Source organism: Pantherophis guttatus, chromosome 2 (genome assembly GCF_059756535.1).
Source record: "Pantherophis guttatus breed Tessera chromosome 2, ASM5975653v1, whole genome shotgun sequence".
NCBI classification, from domain to species: domain Eukaryota; kingdom Metazoa; phylum Chordata; class Lepidosauria; order Squamata; family Colubridae; genus Pantherophis; species Pantherophis guttatus.
In genome coordinates this window covers 267646701-267665190 of record NC_142064.1, presented here as the reverse complement: position 1 = coordinate 267665190, position 18490 = coordinate 267646701, and the positions used below count along the sequence as shown (strand labels likewise).

The 18490-nt window shown below is 40.9% G+C and overlaps 1 protein-coding gene across 1 annotated transcript in view; it reads right to left on the bottom strand.

Annotated features, from left to right (window-relative positions):
* The window catches only part of LOC117658416 (uncharacterized), a 43227-nt gene that overhangs the window by 10339 nt on the left and 14398 nt on the right, over positions 1-18490 (bottom strand). Inside the window, 5 exon segments of the mRNA XM_087885252.1 lie at positions 3110-4510; positions 5827-5953; positions 6714-6851; positions 7097-7533; positions 15570-16691. Coding sequence (XP_087741378.1) covers positions 3110-4510; positions 5827-5953; positions 6714-6851; positions 7097-7533; positions 15570-16691 — 3225 coding nt within the window.

The window sequence follows — 18490 nt, the reverse complement described above, 5'->3', positions numbered from 1 at the left end:
GATGACAGGAAAGTATTAAGGTAGTACTTGTCGAGTATTCAATATAGTTTACGACCTGGCCCAAAGATCAAAACCATTTTCTGATGTAGAAGGTGAGATAGAATCACAAATTAAAAATGGAGCAGATCTGGGAATAGGATTGCATTCACGTAAAACCGCAGTGAAAATAGTTGAGTTCATTGCAAAAGACATTAGAAAACAATTATTTACTAAAATTATTGAAAAAAATCTGAAAATATGTTTGATTATTGACGAAGCCTCAACAATATCTTGCAAACCAGTTCATCGATTTGTTAGCCTTCCTCGGGAAAGATTTTTAGAAAGCATCATAACCAATTTAAAGAAAAGACTAATGGAGTGTGAACATTTAAAAACAGGTAGCCAATTCCAAGACATGAATAAATTACAATTTTCTAAATTTTTTGGAGCCAGATTACAGGAATATTGAAGAACTAGTAGTTCCATGGAAAGCAGCTGAAAAAGAATTGGTTGCATTTAGTGGCATTTTAATTACAAAATTAGTATCAATGACTATAGAGATTTTATAGAAAATGTTTTGAAAGATTTGGAGAAATATGCAATTCCTGACAATATTTAAAAAGTGAAAGCTATTGTCAGAACAATTGTGATAAATTCAGCAGAAGCGGAAAGGGGTTTTTCACAAATGAACATCATATGTTCGGAGAGCGTAAATTGCCTAACTGTTTCTAATATAACCAACTTAATGACCATTAATTTAATTGGCCTACCCCTACAGGACTGGGACCCTAATCCTGTAGTTAAGAAATGGTTGAGAGTAAATCACAGTGCTGATGATGCTCGCGTGAAAGTGAAAAAAAAGGGTAATTGGGGATGCCAATAAAACTGCGATTTGGCAATACCTTAAATAAGTTTTATGGTTTTTTGTTAAGTATTTAATAGTTTTTCATTAATATTTTAAAACTCTTGTAACAATCTAGTTTTGTGTACCTCTTTTATAATAAACTAATAATACACTATCTTTTGGTATATATGATATCTTTTTTTATACTTAAAACTGTCATTAGAGCAAAGAAGTGATGTTGGTCGAGTTGGCCACACCCACCTGGTCACATGCCCACCTAGCCATGCCCCCAAGCCACGCCCACAGAACCGGTTGTTAAAAAATCTAAATCCCACCACTGTATGCAGGCCACACACCCACCCAGGCTCCGCAAAGGCAACAAACATTGCAATACGTCACAGTATGTCACATGATGCAATCAAGTTTGACACCCGTGCCCTAGGAGGAGCCTAATAAGCTCAGGAATTCACACCAAAACTTTGATGTGAATTGCATTCCCCGATCTGAGATTATATGTTTCAGAATACCATGCAACCAGTACAATAGCAATAGTTAACAATATACGTGCTGTAGAAATAGTGTATCAGAGATCAGCAATCCCCAACATTTTCAGCTTGGCGGCCCAGCTGGGGGAGAGAAGGGATGGTTATTTTTGAGCGGAAACTAAACAGAACATGTGCAGCGCCATTTGCACGAGTGGCAGGCGTGTGAATGGAGCTTCACACACATGTGAACTGGTCTGCAGCTCATGCAAGCAGAGCTACGCTTGTGCTTACCCGCTATGTGTGCGCACCTGCCACCCACCCAAAACCATCCCCTCTTCCCCACCGGGCCGCCAAGCCGGAAAGGGTGGGGACCGCTGTTGTATAATATAAATATACTGAAAAGAAGAAGAGAAAGAAAACAAACAGAGAAAGAACTTGCACATTGTATGTTTCTTTTTTGCACCTTGGATAAAATATCCACACAACCCTCATCGGGAGACAGAAAGCTTAAGCTGTCTAGAATCTAGTACTTTTGATGAATGTTTGGGCTCAATTCAGACTTAAAACAGCAATACCCAAACTTTCTAGTTTAGTAGCCCAGTGACTGGGGGTGGGGTATGGGAAGAGGATGGTTCTCTACAAGCAGCAGGAACTCACGTGCGTAGCTCCATTCGTGGAAGCAGCCGGCGCACACATACGCCACTCACACAAATGGAGCTTTCTGGGTGAGCCTGCCACGTGTGCAAGTGGACCTACGCATGTGCACGCTCACCCACTACTTACGCAGCCCAATTCTGAACAGGCGGCAGCCCGCATGTCGGGGACCCTGCTTTAAAAAGAACCCATAGCAAATCAGTGGTAGTAGTGGGATCAGACTCATGAGGCTCATTAAGTAACTACTATGTATGAAAACAAATCTTAGCTGCTATAGGAACAGAATTCAGCTCTCACAAACTAAAAGACTTTACAAGCAACAGCCAACAATCTGGATGGAGCAATCAGACCTCTCACTTGAGCCTTTCTCAGACAAGCAGATGGGAAAGGTAGAACAGCCAGAGAAGGGACTCGGCCCAGATACTAAGAAGTATTGAGGCAACAAGAAGAGGTATCAGATAACCTTTAATAAAATTGTGGTTTGTTGTTTTTAATCTAAAAGATACTTGAAGAATAACGTGATAATTGTGTTTGATATTTTGGAATATCAGGAACAATATAATGAAAAACAACCAGGAATATTTCTACATATAGATAACATCTTTGGAGTATTTGGACTTGGCAAAAACCACAAACAGGATTAGGGATTCACCTTGTATGCACTAGAAAGGCAATTTATGAATGCATATCTAAGAAGGTATACAATTATTGAATTATTAATCAAATGAATAAGATTTTAGACAACTATAGGTACTCCTCGATTTACTACAGTTCATATAGTGATTATTCAAAGTTATAGAAGCACTGAAAAACGTGACTTATGACCATTCTTCACATTTATGACCATTGCAAAATCCCCATGGTCACCGGATAAAACTTCAGATGCTTGGCAACGGATTCAAGACGGTTGCAGTGTTCCTGGTTCATGTAATCACATTTTGAGGGTTTATGACAAGCAAATTCAGTGGGGAAGCCAGGTTCATTTTATAATAATGTTGCTATCTTAACAAATACAGTGATTCGCTTAACAAATGTGACAGGAAAAGTCATAAAATGGGGCAAAATGCACTTAATAATTGTTTCGCTTAGCAACAGAAATTTTGGGCTCAATTGCAGTCCTACGGCGAGAACTATCTGGATTTCTATTGAAGATTTTCACATTCTATGTTTTTATATAGCTTCTCTCCCGTGTGGATCCTCTTGTGCACATTAAGACAATTGCTACGAGCAAAGCTCTTTCCACACTCCATGCATTTATAAGGTCTTTCTCCTGTGTGGATCGTCTTGTGGGAATTAAGATGACTGCTACGAGCAAAGCTCTTTCCACACTCCATGCATTTATAAGGTTTTTCTCCTGTGTGGATCCTCTTGTGGGAATTAAAATCACTGCTATAAGTAAAAGTCTTTCCACATTCCATGCATTTATATAGCTTCTCTCCCGTGTGGATCCTCTTGTGCACATTAAGACAATTGCTACGAGCAAAGCTCTTTCCACACTCCATGCATTTATAAGGTCTTTCTCCCGTGTGGATCGTCTTGTGGGAATTAAGATGACTGCTACGAGCAAAGCTCTTTCCACACTCCACGCATTTATAAGGTCTTTCTCCTGTGTGGATCCTCTTGTGAGAATTAAAATCACTGCTATAAATAAAAGTCTTTCCACATTCCATGCATTTATAAGGTCTCTCTCCTGTGTGATTCCTTTGATGGATTATAAGAGAGTAATTATAACAAAAGGTCTTTCCACATTCCATACATTGATATGGCTTCTCCTCTGTATGGATAGTTTTATGGTGAATCAGAGCACTCATTTGCCTAAAACCCTTTCCACACTCCAAACATTCATAAGGTCTTTCTCCTGAGTGGATCCCCTTGTGGGAATTAAGATGACTGCTACAAGTAAAGGTCTTTCCACACTCCATGCATTTATAAGGTCTTTCTCCTGTATGGATCTTCTTGTGGGAATTAAGATAACTGCTACGAGCAAAGTTCTTTCCACACTCCATGCATTCATAAGGTCTTTCTGCTGAGTGGATCCTCTTGTGGGAATTAAGATAACTGCTATGAGCAAAGCTCTTTCCACACTCCGTGCATTCATAAGGTCTTTCTCCTGAGTGGATCCGCTTGTGGGAATTAAGATGACTGCTACGAATAAAGGTTTTTCCACACTCCATGCATTTATAAGGTCGTTCTCCTGTGTGATTCCTCTGATGTCTTATAAGAGAGTAATTATAACGGAAGGTCTTTCCACACTCCATACAAGTAAATTGTTTCTCTTCAGAATGTTTCTTTTTATGAGAAATGAGATGATCGGATTTATTAAACATCTTTCCACACTCCATGCATTTATTTAGTCTTTCTCCCGAATTGATCACTGTATTGTTAGGAAGCCAACTGACCACAGGAAGATCTTTTTTAATTCCACTTTGTGATTTCTTTGTGTCATCACTCTTTAGTTTCATCTGAGCTACAAATTTCCTTTCCCCCCCTTTCAAATGGATCGCTTGGCATTCTTCCTTGCAATTTTTATTCTCTTGCCCATTAAAGCCTTGAAAAAGAAAAGTGAAAACTGTAGCCAGAATAGGGGAACAATCAAAACTTTTCTTCTGAAATTTAGCCAAAGAATCATCAATGTATTTCAGCTGTTTTGTTGGCAAACACAAAGAGTCCAAACGAAGATTATAGCAAAGACCCATTTCCAAGTGTATCCCTAATGATCCCCATATAATAGGTTTGGATCACAGCCCTTATTAAATCTTTTATCTGGGACAATTCCATGCTGCCACAAACTCCAGAAGTGTATTGGACACTGTATCATGCTGGGGCAGCAACACACCCAGTTCCTCCCAGCTTCAATAAAAGACTCATCTCCACTTGTCTGCAGAGCAGAATCTTTGAAAGTCAAAGGGAATTTCTGGATGGCAATACCTCCCCACTCTAAACTTAAGACTAATGCCAAACTCGGTATAGAAGTGGGCATATCCTAAAAAGGGAATCACCCTCTCAGGGCTCATCCAGTCTTAGTTATAGCAGTTCAGGGCCATCAGGAGTCCAGTGACCAGGTTCAGGAGGGAATAACGAATCATGGTAGCCAGAACCTTCCTCAGTACATTCAGCCTCTTCCTCAGGTTCTTCCTTATATCGTTTATGAAATACTTTGTATATTATAAGCAGAAAGCTTTTTTTAAAAAAAAATTCCTCTATGTAAAAAGCCAGGCCAATTTTTCTTTCAATAAATTTCCTTCTTCTATAAAGTCAGTTTGGTCAACAGGTAAGACACCAGGCTAGAAACTAATCAATTTACAGACATTTCTAAAATTTTGTTTTCCTTTTGGGTACCCAGTGTTGATTAATGAGAAAAAAATGAATTTCAACAACTATAGAATCAGGCTGCAGCATAACAAAATTGATAAAAGTGAAGGGAGTCTGAATACATTCTGAATGCATTCCATATCCTTCCTTTATTTTTTTTGTAAATAAAGGTAGCGGACAAACCCAAAATTCTTTCTTCCTGCTGTTTTCCATACAACAACCCTGTGAAATGGATTGGAGAGAGTTTTGGCCCAAAGTCACCCAGCCAGCATTCATGCCTAAGGCAGAACAAGTACTCACTCACAGTCACCCAGTTTCTACCCTGGTGTCTTAACCCTTTGACCAAACTGATTTTATGGAAGAAGGAAATTTATTCAAAGAAATTATTAGATAAACGAAATTGTTTTTTATAAAAGAATGCTTTCTGCTCATAAAATACAAAATACTCGTTTCTGAATACTTTATCAATACACTATAAATAAATGATATTTTTTCCAGAAATAACATGTAAGCCTCTTCTCTATATTCCTGAACATAGAAAGGGATTCTTACCCAGGTAAGCCAGATTCCTGGAATTCTCCAGCATGACTTCTCTGTAGAGCTCTCTTTGATCAGCATCCAGTTGAGACCACTCCTCCTTGGAGAAATACACGGCCACTTCCTCAAAAGACACAACATCCTGAACAAGGAAACAATTTTCCCTATTAACAGATAATTCCAAGAATAATGGGATAATTTTCTTCCACCAATTCTAGGGAAGAGATCATGTGAACAAAATGGGCATCTTCTGCAGAATTAAGAATAAGATCTTACCGCTTTTGGCTGATGGCACAACTAAATCATATTTGATCAATATGGAAGTGTTTGGAATGCCTTACGGTGTAACCAACTAAAATATTCTTAGTCAGTTGGTAGTTAGGTCTTAAATCCAATACTTATCAATGATTCCCATTCTTCCTAGATTGGGCAGAGAGAAATATTGGCAAAACCCAGCTGACATGTTTTCCAATGGCTCATTTTATCCACTGTGGAACCAACTTTCATGAAGAATTTGGAAGAGCTTGTAATAGTACTTTATATATCTATGGAGATTCTCAATCACCTGGTCATGGTTGTCCCAAAGATGCTTTCCAAAAGGCAAAAAATGATATATTTTTTGTAATGGTGTGTGAGAATAACCCTGGGAGACAGAAGGAAGAGTCCTGATGCTGACAACAGTCTGGTCAATGAAATCTGATGGTGAAGTAGGAGAGGTGGAGAAAACGACTCACAAAGGATCCCCTCAGAAGGAAGAGGGTAGTCTAAACTGAGTGTGAATGTTCAGTGACCTGATATAAAATTCATATTGCTTAGAAACAACGATTTTATACCTTGAACTCTAGAAGAAGATGAAATCCATCCCAGATTGATGGACCTTTTCCAATCTTATTTCACCTTACCTGAAGTAGCGGTTCAGCTATATCTGTAGCGTCTTGGCTTTGATCTTTCTGGAAGTTCTCCCTGAACAGCAGCTCTTGAGAAGATTTGAATGAATGTTTCCCCTCCTTAGGATACTCAGGCACAGCTTCCATGCATTTCTGGATATGATATGATATGATATGAGAAACAAAGGAAGAGCACAGAGATAGAAATAAATTATCAAACTGCACTTTCAAACTAGAAGACCCCAAAGTCCATTGCTGAAAGAATTGCCCCAAATACATCCTCTGGAAGAATAGAACTGATGCCCTTAGGAGTTTATAATCCCAGAAAATTCAGCCAGATAGAAGTTGGCAAATTCAGAGAGATCCTCTTTAGAGCTGCCCTGATTCCATTCTCCCACCTGCAACTCTTCCTGCATGTTTTCCTCCTCCTGAGTCAGCAAGAAGCCTTCAGCCAGGGACACCGCCTGGGAACTGGTCTCTGCTCCACACTCCCGCACCCATCTTGCCATCTCTGGGGGAAGGACAGCCAGCAATTGTTCCAGGAGCACCAGGTCCAGCATCTGAGCCTTGGTGTGTTTTTCTGGTTGCAGCCACTGACGACAAAGGTAGTGAAGCTGAGTGCAAACATCTCGGGGACGGCTCCCCTCCTGAAACTGCACTTTTGTGAAGTGACAGCATTGGACCTCTGAATTATTGGATGCCTCTTCGTGGCTCTTCTGCCCAGGACTTGCCCCATTCTTCCCACAGCTCCAAGGCTGAGCAGCTGGAGGGCCTTTTCTAACTTCTGCATCTGCTGGGTGTTGTACCTCCATCTTCTCTCTGATGTATAATAAAGCTATAAAATGGACTCAAGGATCTCCACAGGTCTTTCTCTTCACAAGAGGTCTGGCCAAATTTTCCAAAGCCATTCAGCTCTCTTCCCAGACAAGATACTTAAGATTCCAGAAGAAGCAGAAAAAAATTCCAGCTTGCATGCCTGAAATGGAACAAATAATTTAGGATATTTACTAGTGTGATTAATTGAACGACTGTGCATCCTTATCAAGAGAGGGAAGAGAAGGGGGAAGGAAAAATTAAAAAAAAGAAATTTGGATGTACAGGGTAGGTCTGTGTCTTAATTACCTTGATCTCTACATATGGGGGAAATTGCTGAGAAATTGTTAAAATTTATTTTTTATTTTTATGTCTTCTGTATTATTATTATTAATTACTCTAGGAAGCATTTATACAGAATGTTCCTTTTTATTATTTTCCCCACAACAATAGCCCTGTGAAGTAGATTGGGCTGAGAGTTGGGATGGGCTCAAGGATTTCATGCCGAAGGTTGGACTAGAAAATTAATCTCCTGGTTTCAAAGCCTTGTGCTTTCATCACTAAACCAAATGGCTCTCTATGGCTGAATATAATTTTATTATTTCTATGGCTTCATAGTTAAGAGCAACCATTTGCACAATTCAAATCATAAACATCCCAGGTCACAAATAGCAATTGACATGAGGGGCTCCGTAAATCCACTTAATAAGTAAATAAATAAACAATGGATTGCAACACCCAGGATTTACAACAAAGGCCAAGCTGGCCTAATCCTTTATCAAAACGGAGCCACGAGATTTGCAGGAAACAGTCCCGGAGAAAAAGTCTGACTTGGAGGCAGAAATCTCTGTTTTGCAAAGGCGACCTCTCCTCCTCTCCCTCCCGTGCAGAGGTTTTCCCATCCAAATGGAGGGTAAATAAATGGCTCCCTCCTTTCTGAGGCCCTGGCTTTCTTCTCTCTAGTCTAAGGGCAACGGGAAGGATCCGAAGCTTTGCTTTCTCCCCTGCCTGGCCTGTGCATGCATAGGGGCGGCAGGGGAACATGGAATCAGGCCCCACTTTCCCACGACTCCAAGTCTGATGAAGTTTTAAATGTCTCCAATGTGAGCCTCCAGCGCGGGAGAAAAGTCCCATCACTGAACCCCAAATCACGTCTCGATCTGGAATCATGAAAACCTCCCTGCAGCCTCTTCCCTTTGCTAGAAAGGCTCACCCAAAGGTTCACAGTTTGGGGGGGGGCAGAATCGGAGACCGTAGAAAGAGCGGACAAACTTTCAAGTCTTTATAGGAAAATGCCTCGGGAAGCAAGCATCTCCTCTCTTGACTTGGGAAAGAGGCTGGCGCATGCTCAGTTCTCTTGTAAGGGGGGAGGGAGGGAGCTGTACCGGTTTTCCAGGGAGCCCCCTAGAGGATCCTGTGCGCATTGCATGCAGACCCTGCAAAAGCGCGGGACGTCATGTTCCATACGGGTCTGGGGTGATGGGCATTAAACTTGAAGGAAAGGTTCCCTCTAACATTGCCTATCTAGAAAGGAAGTGGCATCTCCGGCAAGCATCAGTTTCTAGATTTTCCACTTTTTAATGCCTAAGAACCATCTGTGATCTTGTGAAGATTGAGAAAATCACTTTGGAGACTCAAAAATCCCTTTCCTGAAGAGCAGCTTCTCTGAAGGGTCTCCAGGGATTCCCAGGAGACGACCTCAAAAATGAGCAAAATCCTGTCAGAAATGGCAGGGCGGTCAAAAGACAAGGAAGAAAAGTCTCTCTATGAAACCCAGCCTGTGTCTTGTGGCTGATGGCAAACTCAGCCTTGAAGTGAGGGGAGATCAGGGGGCTGGAAGAGACACAGGGAGGAAAGCGACAGGTTGAGGAAAATTGAGATTTGTATTGATTTTTCTTTAGCGAGTTCAATTATTACAGCTTCCTTTTGAAATTCATGCCTATGGGCAGTCAAGGAGGGTTGGAAACACCAAAGGCAGTTTGTAATGATGTGAATAATCCTGAAGTATAGATCCTGATGAAAAAGAGGCATCAAAAGAAAATTCCCAAAATGGAGCAAAAGCTCAAAATTCTGGATCTTTAAATTTTTTTTACCTCAAAACAAGCCACCATGATGGAGAAATGAAGATTGGGAGAATGTGTGTCTCATATGTGACTAGAGAAAAAGTAGAATTACAAAAAGAAGGAAGGCAAATACTGAAAAATAAATATAAAGTTCAAATACTACAAGGCAAAAAAAAAAAAAAGAGACATGAGTGGCGTAGGAGGCTAATGCCTCCTACTAAGGCAGCATTTAACATCCAGCTGCCTGCAATTACTGCGAGTTCAGTTCTCACCAGGCTCAAGGTCAACTCAGCCTTCCATCCTTTCTAAGGTGAGTAAAATGAGGACCCGATTTGTGGGAGCAATAAGCTGACTTTGTATAAAATATACAAAAGTATGAAGGCTATTGCTTAACGCACTGTAAGCCACCCTGAGTCTCCGGAGAAGGGCGGCATATAAAAATAAATAAAAATAAAAAAATAAAAATAGTTTTATTTTGGAGTTGAGTAACAAATACGCTTCAGGAAATTTTAGTAGGAACCTTAAGGCCTTTGGAGGAAAAGAATATTTTTTTCTAGCCAAAAGTAATGAAGATTTCACTGGTTTTATAAACTGGTACTAATACTTCACGATTTTTGATTCTATGTCTCTGTTTATGCAACCAAGGATTTTTTGGTTGCTGCCACACATTGCTGGCTGATATTTAAGTGATTGTCCACCAGGACTCCAAGGTTCCTCTCACAGTTACTGTTTTTGAGCTAGGTTTCACCTAATCTATACTTGTATATTTTGCTTTTTTTTTTTTTTTGCTTAAGTGTAAATCCTTCTCTCCACATTAAATATCATTTTCTTGGTAAGGCCCATAGTTCATGTTTGTCAAGATCTTTTTGGATTCTGAACATGTCTTCTGGGGTGTTGGCTATTCCTACCAGTTTAGTGTTATCTGCAAATTTGATGAGTTCCCCTTCTATTCCCTCATCTAAGTCTTTTATGAAGATATTGAAGAGTACTGGGCCTAAGACAGAACCTGGTGATACTCTACTGCTTACTTTTTTTTTAAAATTTGATTTATATGCCACCCTTCTCCGGAGACTCAGGGCGGCTTACAGTGCGTTAAGCAATAGCCTTCATACTTTTGTATATTTTATACAAAGTCAGCTTATTGCCCCCACAAACTGGGTCCTCAATTTACCTACCTTAGAAAGGATGGAAGGCTGAGTCAACCTTGAGCCTGGCAAGATTCAAACTTACTTTAATTGCAGACAGCTGGTGTTAAATTACAGTGCTTAGTCTGCAGAGCTATCCAGGCTTACTTCCCTTCATCTAGATGTCCTACCATTAAGGACTACTCGGTCAGTAGTGTTTGTCAGCCAATTACAAATACATCTAGTGGTGATGATGTCTATCCCACATTTTTCCAGTTTACCAAGAAATAAGTTGTGGTCTACTTTGTTGAATACCTTACTGAAATCTAAATATACTATGTCCACAGCAATGGTGGGTTTCACTTACTTTTGCTACTGGTTTGCTTGTGTGCGCGCCACTTCTGCACATGCCCAAACTGGGGCGAACCAGTAGCAACCCACCACTTAACCACAGCATTTCGCTGGTCTACTAATTTAGTCTCCTTGTCAAGGAATAAAATGATGTTTTGGCACGATCTGTTTTAACAAACCCATACAGGCTTTCTGTGATTTGCAAGTATGATGATCTACACATCCCAGAGCCAGTTATCCTGGCCTCTATCTGTCTATTTGTCAAGAGAAACTGAAGTTAGTTTCTGAATATGACCCCAGGACACTGCAGTTGGCATAAATAGGAACCAGTTGTCAAGCATTTGATCATGTGTTCACGGGGATGGTGCAAAGCAGGGGTGTCAAACTCAATTTCATTAAGGGCCATATCAGCATTATGGTTGTCCTCCAAGGGCCAGTTGCATGTAAGACTATGATAACTCACAGAGGCCGAGTGGGCATGGTTAATTCGATACCACTCACTGGGTGCGAGTGACTTGGGACAGCTGGGTCAGGATGGAATAAGTTGCACTGGCTAATTCAAGGTGGGTGGCCATATGAGAAGGCAGTTCCTGTAATCGTGAGGGAATATTGATCCTTCTGAGATGAGATCAGCCTACAAAATGGTATCTTGTATAAGGGTCCAAGAGTCATAGTGCCAAAGTCAGTTAAAGCAGAAATGTTATTTGCACATAACACTCAAGCCACATTAGTGGTGAGGCATGCTACAGGCAAGCTCATTAAACTCTTTACTGGCCTAACATGCAAGGCGAAATCAAAGACTTTGTTAGCAATTGTCCCACTTTCAATGAATATGCACATTTGCAACAAAAAGAAACCATGATGTCATGAGATACCATCACGTCCTTGGCAGATTGTCAGTACAGATTTGTTCAACTATGCCAGAAAAGAGTACCTGATCTTAGTTGATCATTATTCAGACTTTTGGGAAATTGAACTTCTTCCTGACCGCTCAGCTGAAAATACCATTAAGAGATGGAAGGCTCAGTTTGCACGTCATGGCCAAACAGATAGAGTGATCTCTGATGATGGAACTCAGTTCACAAGCCTACAATTTAGGAAATTTGCCGCTGAGTGGGAGTTTGAACATGTGACTTCCTCACCATGTAATCCACAAGTTAATCGCAAAGCTGAATCAGCTGTGAAGATTGTTAAGAATATATGCAAGAAAGAACATAGTGATGGTAAAGACCAGTGGTGGATTGCTCCTGGTTTGGACCGATTCGCAAGAACCAGTAGTAAAACTGGCGGGAGGCCCCGCCCACTGCCCCTGATGTCATCATCGGCAATCTGCGCATCCGCAGATCGCGCACGCGATCCTATTGTGAACCGGTAGTAAAGGTAAGTAGAACCCACCCCGGTAAAGACCCATGGAAAGCCATTCTACATTGGATAAATACTCCAACTAAGGGCATGGACAGTAGTCCAGCACAGAGACTGATGTCAAGGAGACTAATGACATCCTTACCAGTGGCAAATAAGCTGCTTGGGCCCTCTGTGATACAAGGGGTACCAGAAAAGTTATGGCTTAAGAGACAAGTATTCAAGGAAAGATATGACAAGAAATTTGCCAAAATTGAATATTGGGGAACAAATCCGCATGAGACTGCTGCCTGGAGATCGAACAGGTCGCTGGAAAATGGGTATCTGTTTACAACAGGTGGCTCCTATCTAGTGGACACTGAAGGAACTCTTTATCATCGCAATTGTGTTGATTTGCATGTGGCTGAGCAGCTGGACTCTCCATATCCAGTGGACAGGCCAGATTCACCTGGTATTACCTTCTCAAGCCCAGGCATGATTGGCAATTTACAAGCTCAGATGTGGATAAAAGTCTCCAAGCTTGGATTGGGGTGTGTGTGTGTGTATGTGTGTGTGTGCGCGCATGTGTGTGTGCGTGCACAGCATGCCAAAAGACACGTTCTCCCAATCTCAGACATCATTGCCGTTTGTTTCTCTGTCCGGTACCCCCTAGAATCCAGTACTTTTGAGCTCAATTCTTTTCAAATTGGGTATGATTGATGATTTGAAACAGCAGTCCCTAACCTTTCTGGCTTGGTAGAAGTTTAGAATAACAGAGTTGGAAGGAACCTTGGAGGTCTTCTAGTCCAACCACGTGCTTAGGCAAGAAACTTTACACCACTTCAGACAAATGGCTATCCAACATCTTAAAAACTTCCAGTGTTGGAACACTCACAACCTCTGGAGGCAAGTTGTTCCACTGATTGTTCTGTCAGGAAATTTCTCCTTAGTTCTAGGTTGCTTCTCTCCTTGATTAGTTTCCACCCATTGCTTCTTATCCTACCCACAGGTGCTTTGGAGAATTGCTTCACTCCCTCTTCTTTTTGGCAGCTCCTACGATATCGGAATACTGCTTTCTTGTCACACACACACACACACCCGTCCTTCTTTTTGTCAGACTAGACATACCCAGTTCCAGCAACTGTTCTTTGTTTTAGCCTCCAATCCCCTAATCATCTTTGTTGCTTTTCTCTGCACTCTTTCTAGAGTCTCCACATCTTTTTTACATCGTGATGACCAAAACTGGATGCAATATTCCAAGTGTGGCCTTACCAAGGCATCATAAAGTGGTATTAACACTTCATTCTTGATTCTATCCGTTTATGCAGCCTAGAACTGTGTTGGCTTTTTTGGCAGGTGCAGCACATTGTTGGCTCATATTTAAATGATTGTCCATTAGGATTCCAAGATCCCTCTCAGTTACTACTATTGAGCAAAGCACCACATATACTGTTTGTCAGGAATCTGTTGGCTCTTCCACTTGGTACAGAATTTGTTTCCCAGTTGATGGTAGGGTAACCGTTAAAATTCCCCATTACTATTGTGATGCGTTTCCTACATACCTTAGTTAACTGACTAGCAAAAAGTTCATCTATTCCCTCTGGTTGGTTGGGTGGCCTATAGTATACACCTATGGCAATTTAATTTTCCCCCCTTTAATGTTGACCCAAATGCATTCAAGACAGTTTTTGTCATTGTTGTGTTCTATTTCTGTAGAGAAGTAGTTATTTCTTATATATAGTGCAACTCCACCTCCTCTTTTATTTGGTCAATTTCTTTTAAAGAATTTAAATCCCTCTAGCTGTTATGTACCATTTGTGGGTTTAATCCCACCAAGTTTCCGTAATGGCAACAATATCATATCTGCCCTCATTTAATTGAATTTCTAATTCACCCTGTTTATTCCTCAAACTCTGCATTGGTGTATAGACATTTGAGTCTAGCAAGGTGGTGGTGGTGAGGGGGAGAGAAAGGATGGTTCTGTGCAAGTAGCCAGCAGACGCATGCATGCACAGCTCCATTTGTGGAAGTACTTGGCCTGTGCACCCACCGCTCACACAAATGGAGCTTCGCACATCAGCATGAGTGCCTACCCTTGCGCAAATGGAGATACGTGCGCACACACTCATCAACTGCTTCCGTGGCCTAGTTCCGAACAGGCCACAGCCTGTGGGTTGGGGACTCCTGGTTTAAAAAGAATCCATGAGAAATTGGTGGTATCCAACATTCTGGATGCGGCAATCAGAACTCTCACTGGAGTCTTCTTCAGACAAGCGGAGATGGAAAAGGTAGGACAGGCAGAGAAAGGGGCCCAGATACTTGGCCCAATATCAGAACAGAAATATTCAGGCAATAGCAAAAGGTATCAGATAACCTCTAACAAAGTTGTGGGCTTTTTTTTCCCTTTTAAACCTAAGACATAATTGAAGAATAATGTGATAATTGTGTTTGGTATTTTGGAATATTTGAAACAATATAATGAAAAACAACCTGGAATATTTCTACATGTAGAGAAGGCCTTTGTCTATTTGAATTTGGGAAAAACCACAAGCAGGATTAGGGATCCACACTGTTCTGGTTTGCACTAGAAAGGCAATTTATGCATGCACATCTAAGAAGAGCTACAGCTTCTTTGGATTATTACTCAAATGGTCCTTGCATGAGATTTTAGACAACTACAGGTAGTCGTCAATTTACTAAAATTCATTTAGTGATTGTTCAAAGTTACAGCAACACTGAAAAAAGTGACTTATTACCATTTTTCACATTTATGACTTGCAGCATCCCGATGGTCACCTGATCAAACTTCAGATGCTTTGCAACTGATTCATGACAATTGCAGTGTCCCTGGATCATGTGATCACATTTTGTGAGCTTCTGACAAGCAAATTGAATGGGGAAGCCAGATTCATTTCACAGCAGTGTTATTAATTTAACAACTACAGTCATTCACTTAACAAATGTGGCAAGAAATGTCGTAAAACGGGGCAAAATGCACAATGACTCTTTCACTAAGCAACAGAAACTTTGGGCACAATTGCAGTCGTAAGGTGAGAACTATCTGGATTTCTATTGAAGCTCTCTCCACAATTCCTTTACTGATATGGTTTCTCCCATGTGTGGATACTTCTATGGCGAGTAAAAGCGTTACTACTTCAAAAGCTCCACTCCATGCATTCATATAGTTTTTTCTCCAGTATGGATCCTTTTATGGGACATGAGATCACAACTCCTTTTAAAGCCATCTCCACATTCCACACACTGATAAGGTCTTTCTCCTGTATGGATCTTCTTGTGAGAATTAAGATAACTGCTACAAATAAAGGTCTTTTCACACTCCATGCATTTATAAGGTCTTTCTCGTGAGTGGATTCTCTTGTGGGAATTAAGATAACTCCTACAAGCAAAGGTCTTTCCACACTCCGTGCATTTATAAGGTCTTTCTCCTTTGTGATTCATTTGATGGGTTATGAAAGAACGATTATAACAGAAGGTCTTTCCACACTCCATGCATTGATACGGTTTCTCTCCTGTGTGGATCCTCTTGTGGGTATTAAGATTACCACTCTTCCTAAAACCCTTTCCACACTCCATGCATTTATATGGCTTCTCTCCTGTGTGGATCAAATTGTGGGAATTAAGACTACTGCTACAAGTAAAGGTTTTTCCACATTTCATGCATTTATAAGGTCTTTCTCCTTTGTGATTCCTTTGATGTCTTATAAAAGAATGATTAAAACAGAAGGTCTTTCCACACTCCATGCATTCATATAGCTTCTCTGTTGTGTGGATCCTCTTGTGGGAATTAAGATGACTGCCCCGAGTAAAGGTCTTTCCACACTCCAAGCATTTATAAGGTCTTTCTCTTTTGTGAATCCTATTATGGGAGGCAAGATGATTACTTTTCTTAAAACCCTTTCCACACTCCATGCACTTATAAGGTCGTTCTCCTTTGTGAATCATTTCATGTCTTCTAAGAGAGTGATTATCACAGAAAGTCTTTCCACACTCCCTGCAGGTAGTTGGTTTCTCTTCTGAATGTGTCTTTTTATGAGAAAAGAGATGATCGTATTTATTGAACGTCTTTCCACACTCCATGGATTTATATGGTCTTTCTCCCATATCTATGATTGTATAAGGAAGCCAACTGACCAGAGAAAAACCATTGTTAATTCCACTTCGTGATTGCTTTGTTTCATCACTCTTCGGTTGCATCTGATCTTCAAATTTCGTTTCCTCCCCTTTCGAATGGATTGCTTGGCATTTCTGCTTGCAATTCTTATTCTTTTGACCATTAAAGCCTTGAAAAAGGAAAAGGAAAACTGTATGTTTTCATTCCAAAAGGATAGGATCACAATCCTGAACTAACCGTTGACCTGGGACAATTCCATGGTGCCCCAAACTCCTGAAGTATATTGGATACCATATCATGCTGGGGCAGCAACATACCCAGCACCTCCCAACTACCATAAAAGTCTTATCTCCACATGTTTGCAGAGCAGAATCTTTGAAAGTCAAAGGGAATTTCTGGATGGCAATAGCTCCCCACCCTCAACTTGGACTTATTTCAAACTTGGCACATAAATAGGCACATCTCTAAGAAGGGAACATCCCAGAAAAGTGAAAACTGTAGCAAGAATAGGTAACAATCAAACCTCTTCTTCTGAAATTTAGCCGAAATAACATCAATATATTTTGGCTGTTTTTGTTGGCAAACATGAAGATTCCAGACTATGATTACAGCAAGGACCCCTTTCTAAGTGTACCCCTACTGATCCTCATATATCAAGATTGGATTACATCACAATGAACCAAATACAGCACCATGATCTAATCTTTGACCTGGGACAATTCCATGCTTCCACAAATTCCAGAAGTGCATTGGACACTGTATCATGCTGGGGCAGCAACATACCCACCAGCTCCCAACTTCAAAAAATGTCTCATCTCCACTTGTCTGCAGAGCAGAATCTTTGAAGGTAAAATGGAATTTCTGGATGGCAATAGCTCCCCACACTCAATTTAGGCTAATGCCAAACTCGGTACACGACTGGGCATATCTGTAAGAAGGGAACCTCCCTCTCAGAAGTCACCCGGTCTTGTTATAGCAGTTCAGGGCCATCAGGAACCCAGTGACCAGGTTCAGGAGGGAATACCGAATCCTGGTAGCCAGAACCTGGCTCAAGAGAGGCCACACCATCCCTGCATGGAGACTGTCCCTCCAAGTCTTGCTAATGTCTTCTATGAAACGAGTATTGTGTATTTTATGAGCAGAAAGCATTTTTTTTTTAAAAAAAATCTTTATGTAAAAAGCCAGGCTATGCAGTTTTCCAATTTTTCCAATTTCCAGTTCACCTGTGGTCAATTCAATTGATTGGATGAGATTTGGAAAGACACACAGCTCTCCATAAATGGCCTCACAGCTGAGAATGCATACGGTAGCAGACCAAAAGCCATGAGGTCAAAGGAACTGCCTGCAGAGCTCAGACATAGGATTATTGCAAAGGAACAGATCTAGGGAAGGCTACCATAAAATTTCTGCTGCACTGAAGGTTCCTAAGAGCAAAATGGACTCCATAATTCTCAAATGGAAGAAGTTTGGCACAACCAGGACTCTTCCAAGAGCTGGTTGCCCACTCAAACTCAGCGACTGAGATAGAAGGGCCTTAGTAAGAGAGGTGACCGAGAAATCGATGGTCACTCTGAGCTCCAGACAGCAGAAGTAGCCTGCAGTACTGCATTCAAACCATTGCGCCACCATGGCTCATGAAAGTCCTAGTGGCCCAGCCTGACTTGAACCTTATTTAACATCTCTGGAGGGACCTGAAAATGGCTGTCCACCGATAATCGCCATGCAATCTGACTTAGCCTGAGCGGATTTGCTAGCAAGAATGGCAGAAAATCCCCCAATCCAGGTGTGCAAAGCTTGTGGTGTCATACCCAAAAAGACATGGTTGTACATGCTTGCCAATGGTGCTTCAACAAACTATTGAGTGAAAAGATCTGAATACTTATGCCAATGTGACATTTCAGTTTTTTTCTTTTTACTAAATTTACAGACATTTCTAAAATTTTGTTTTCACTTTGTCATTATCGGATA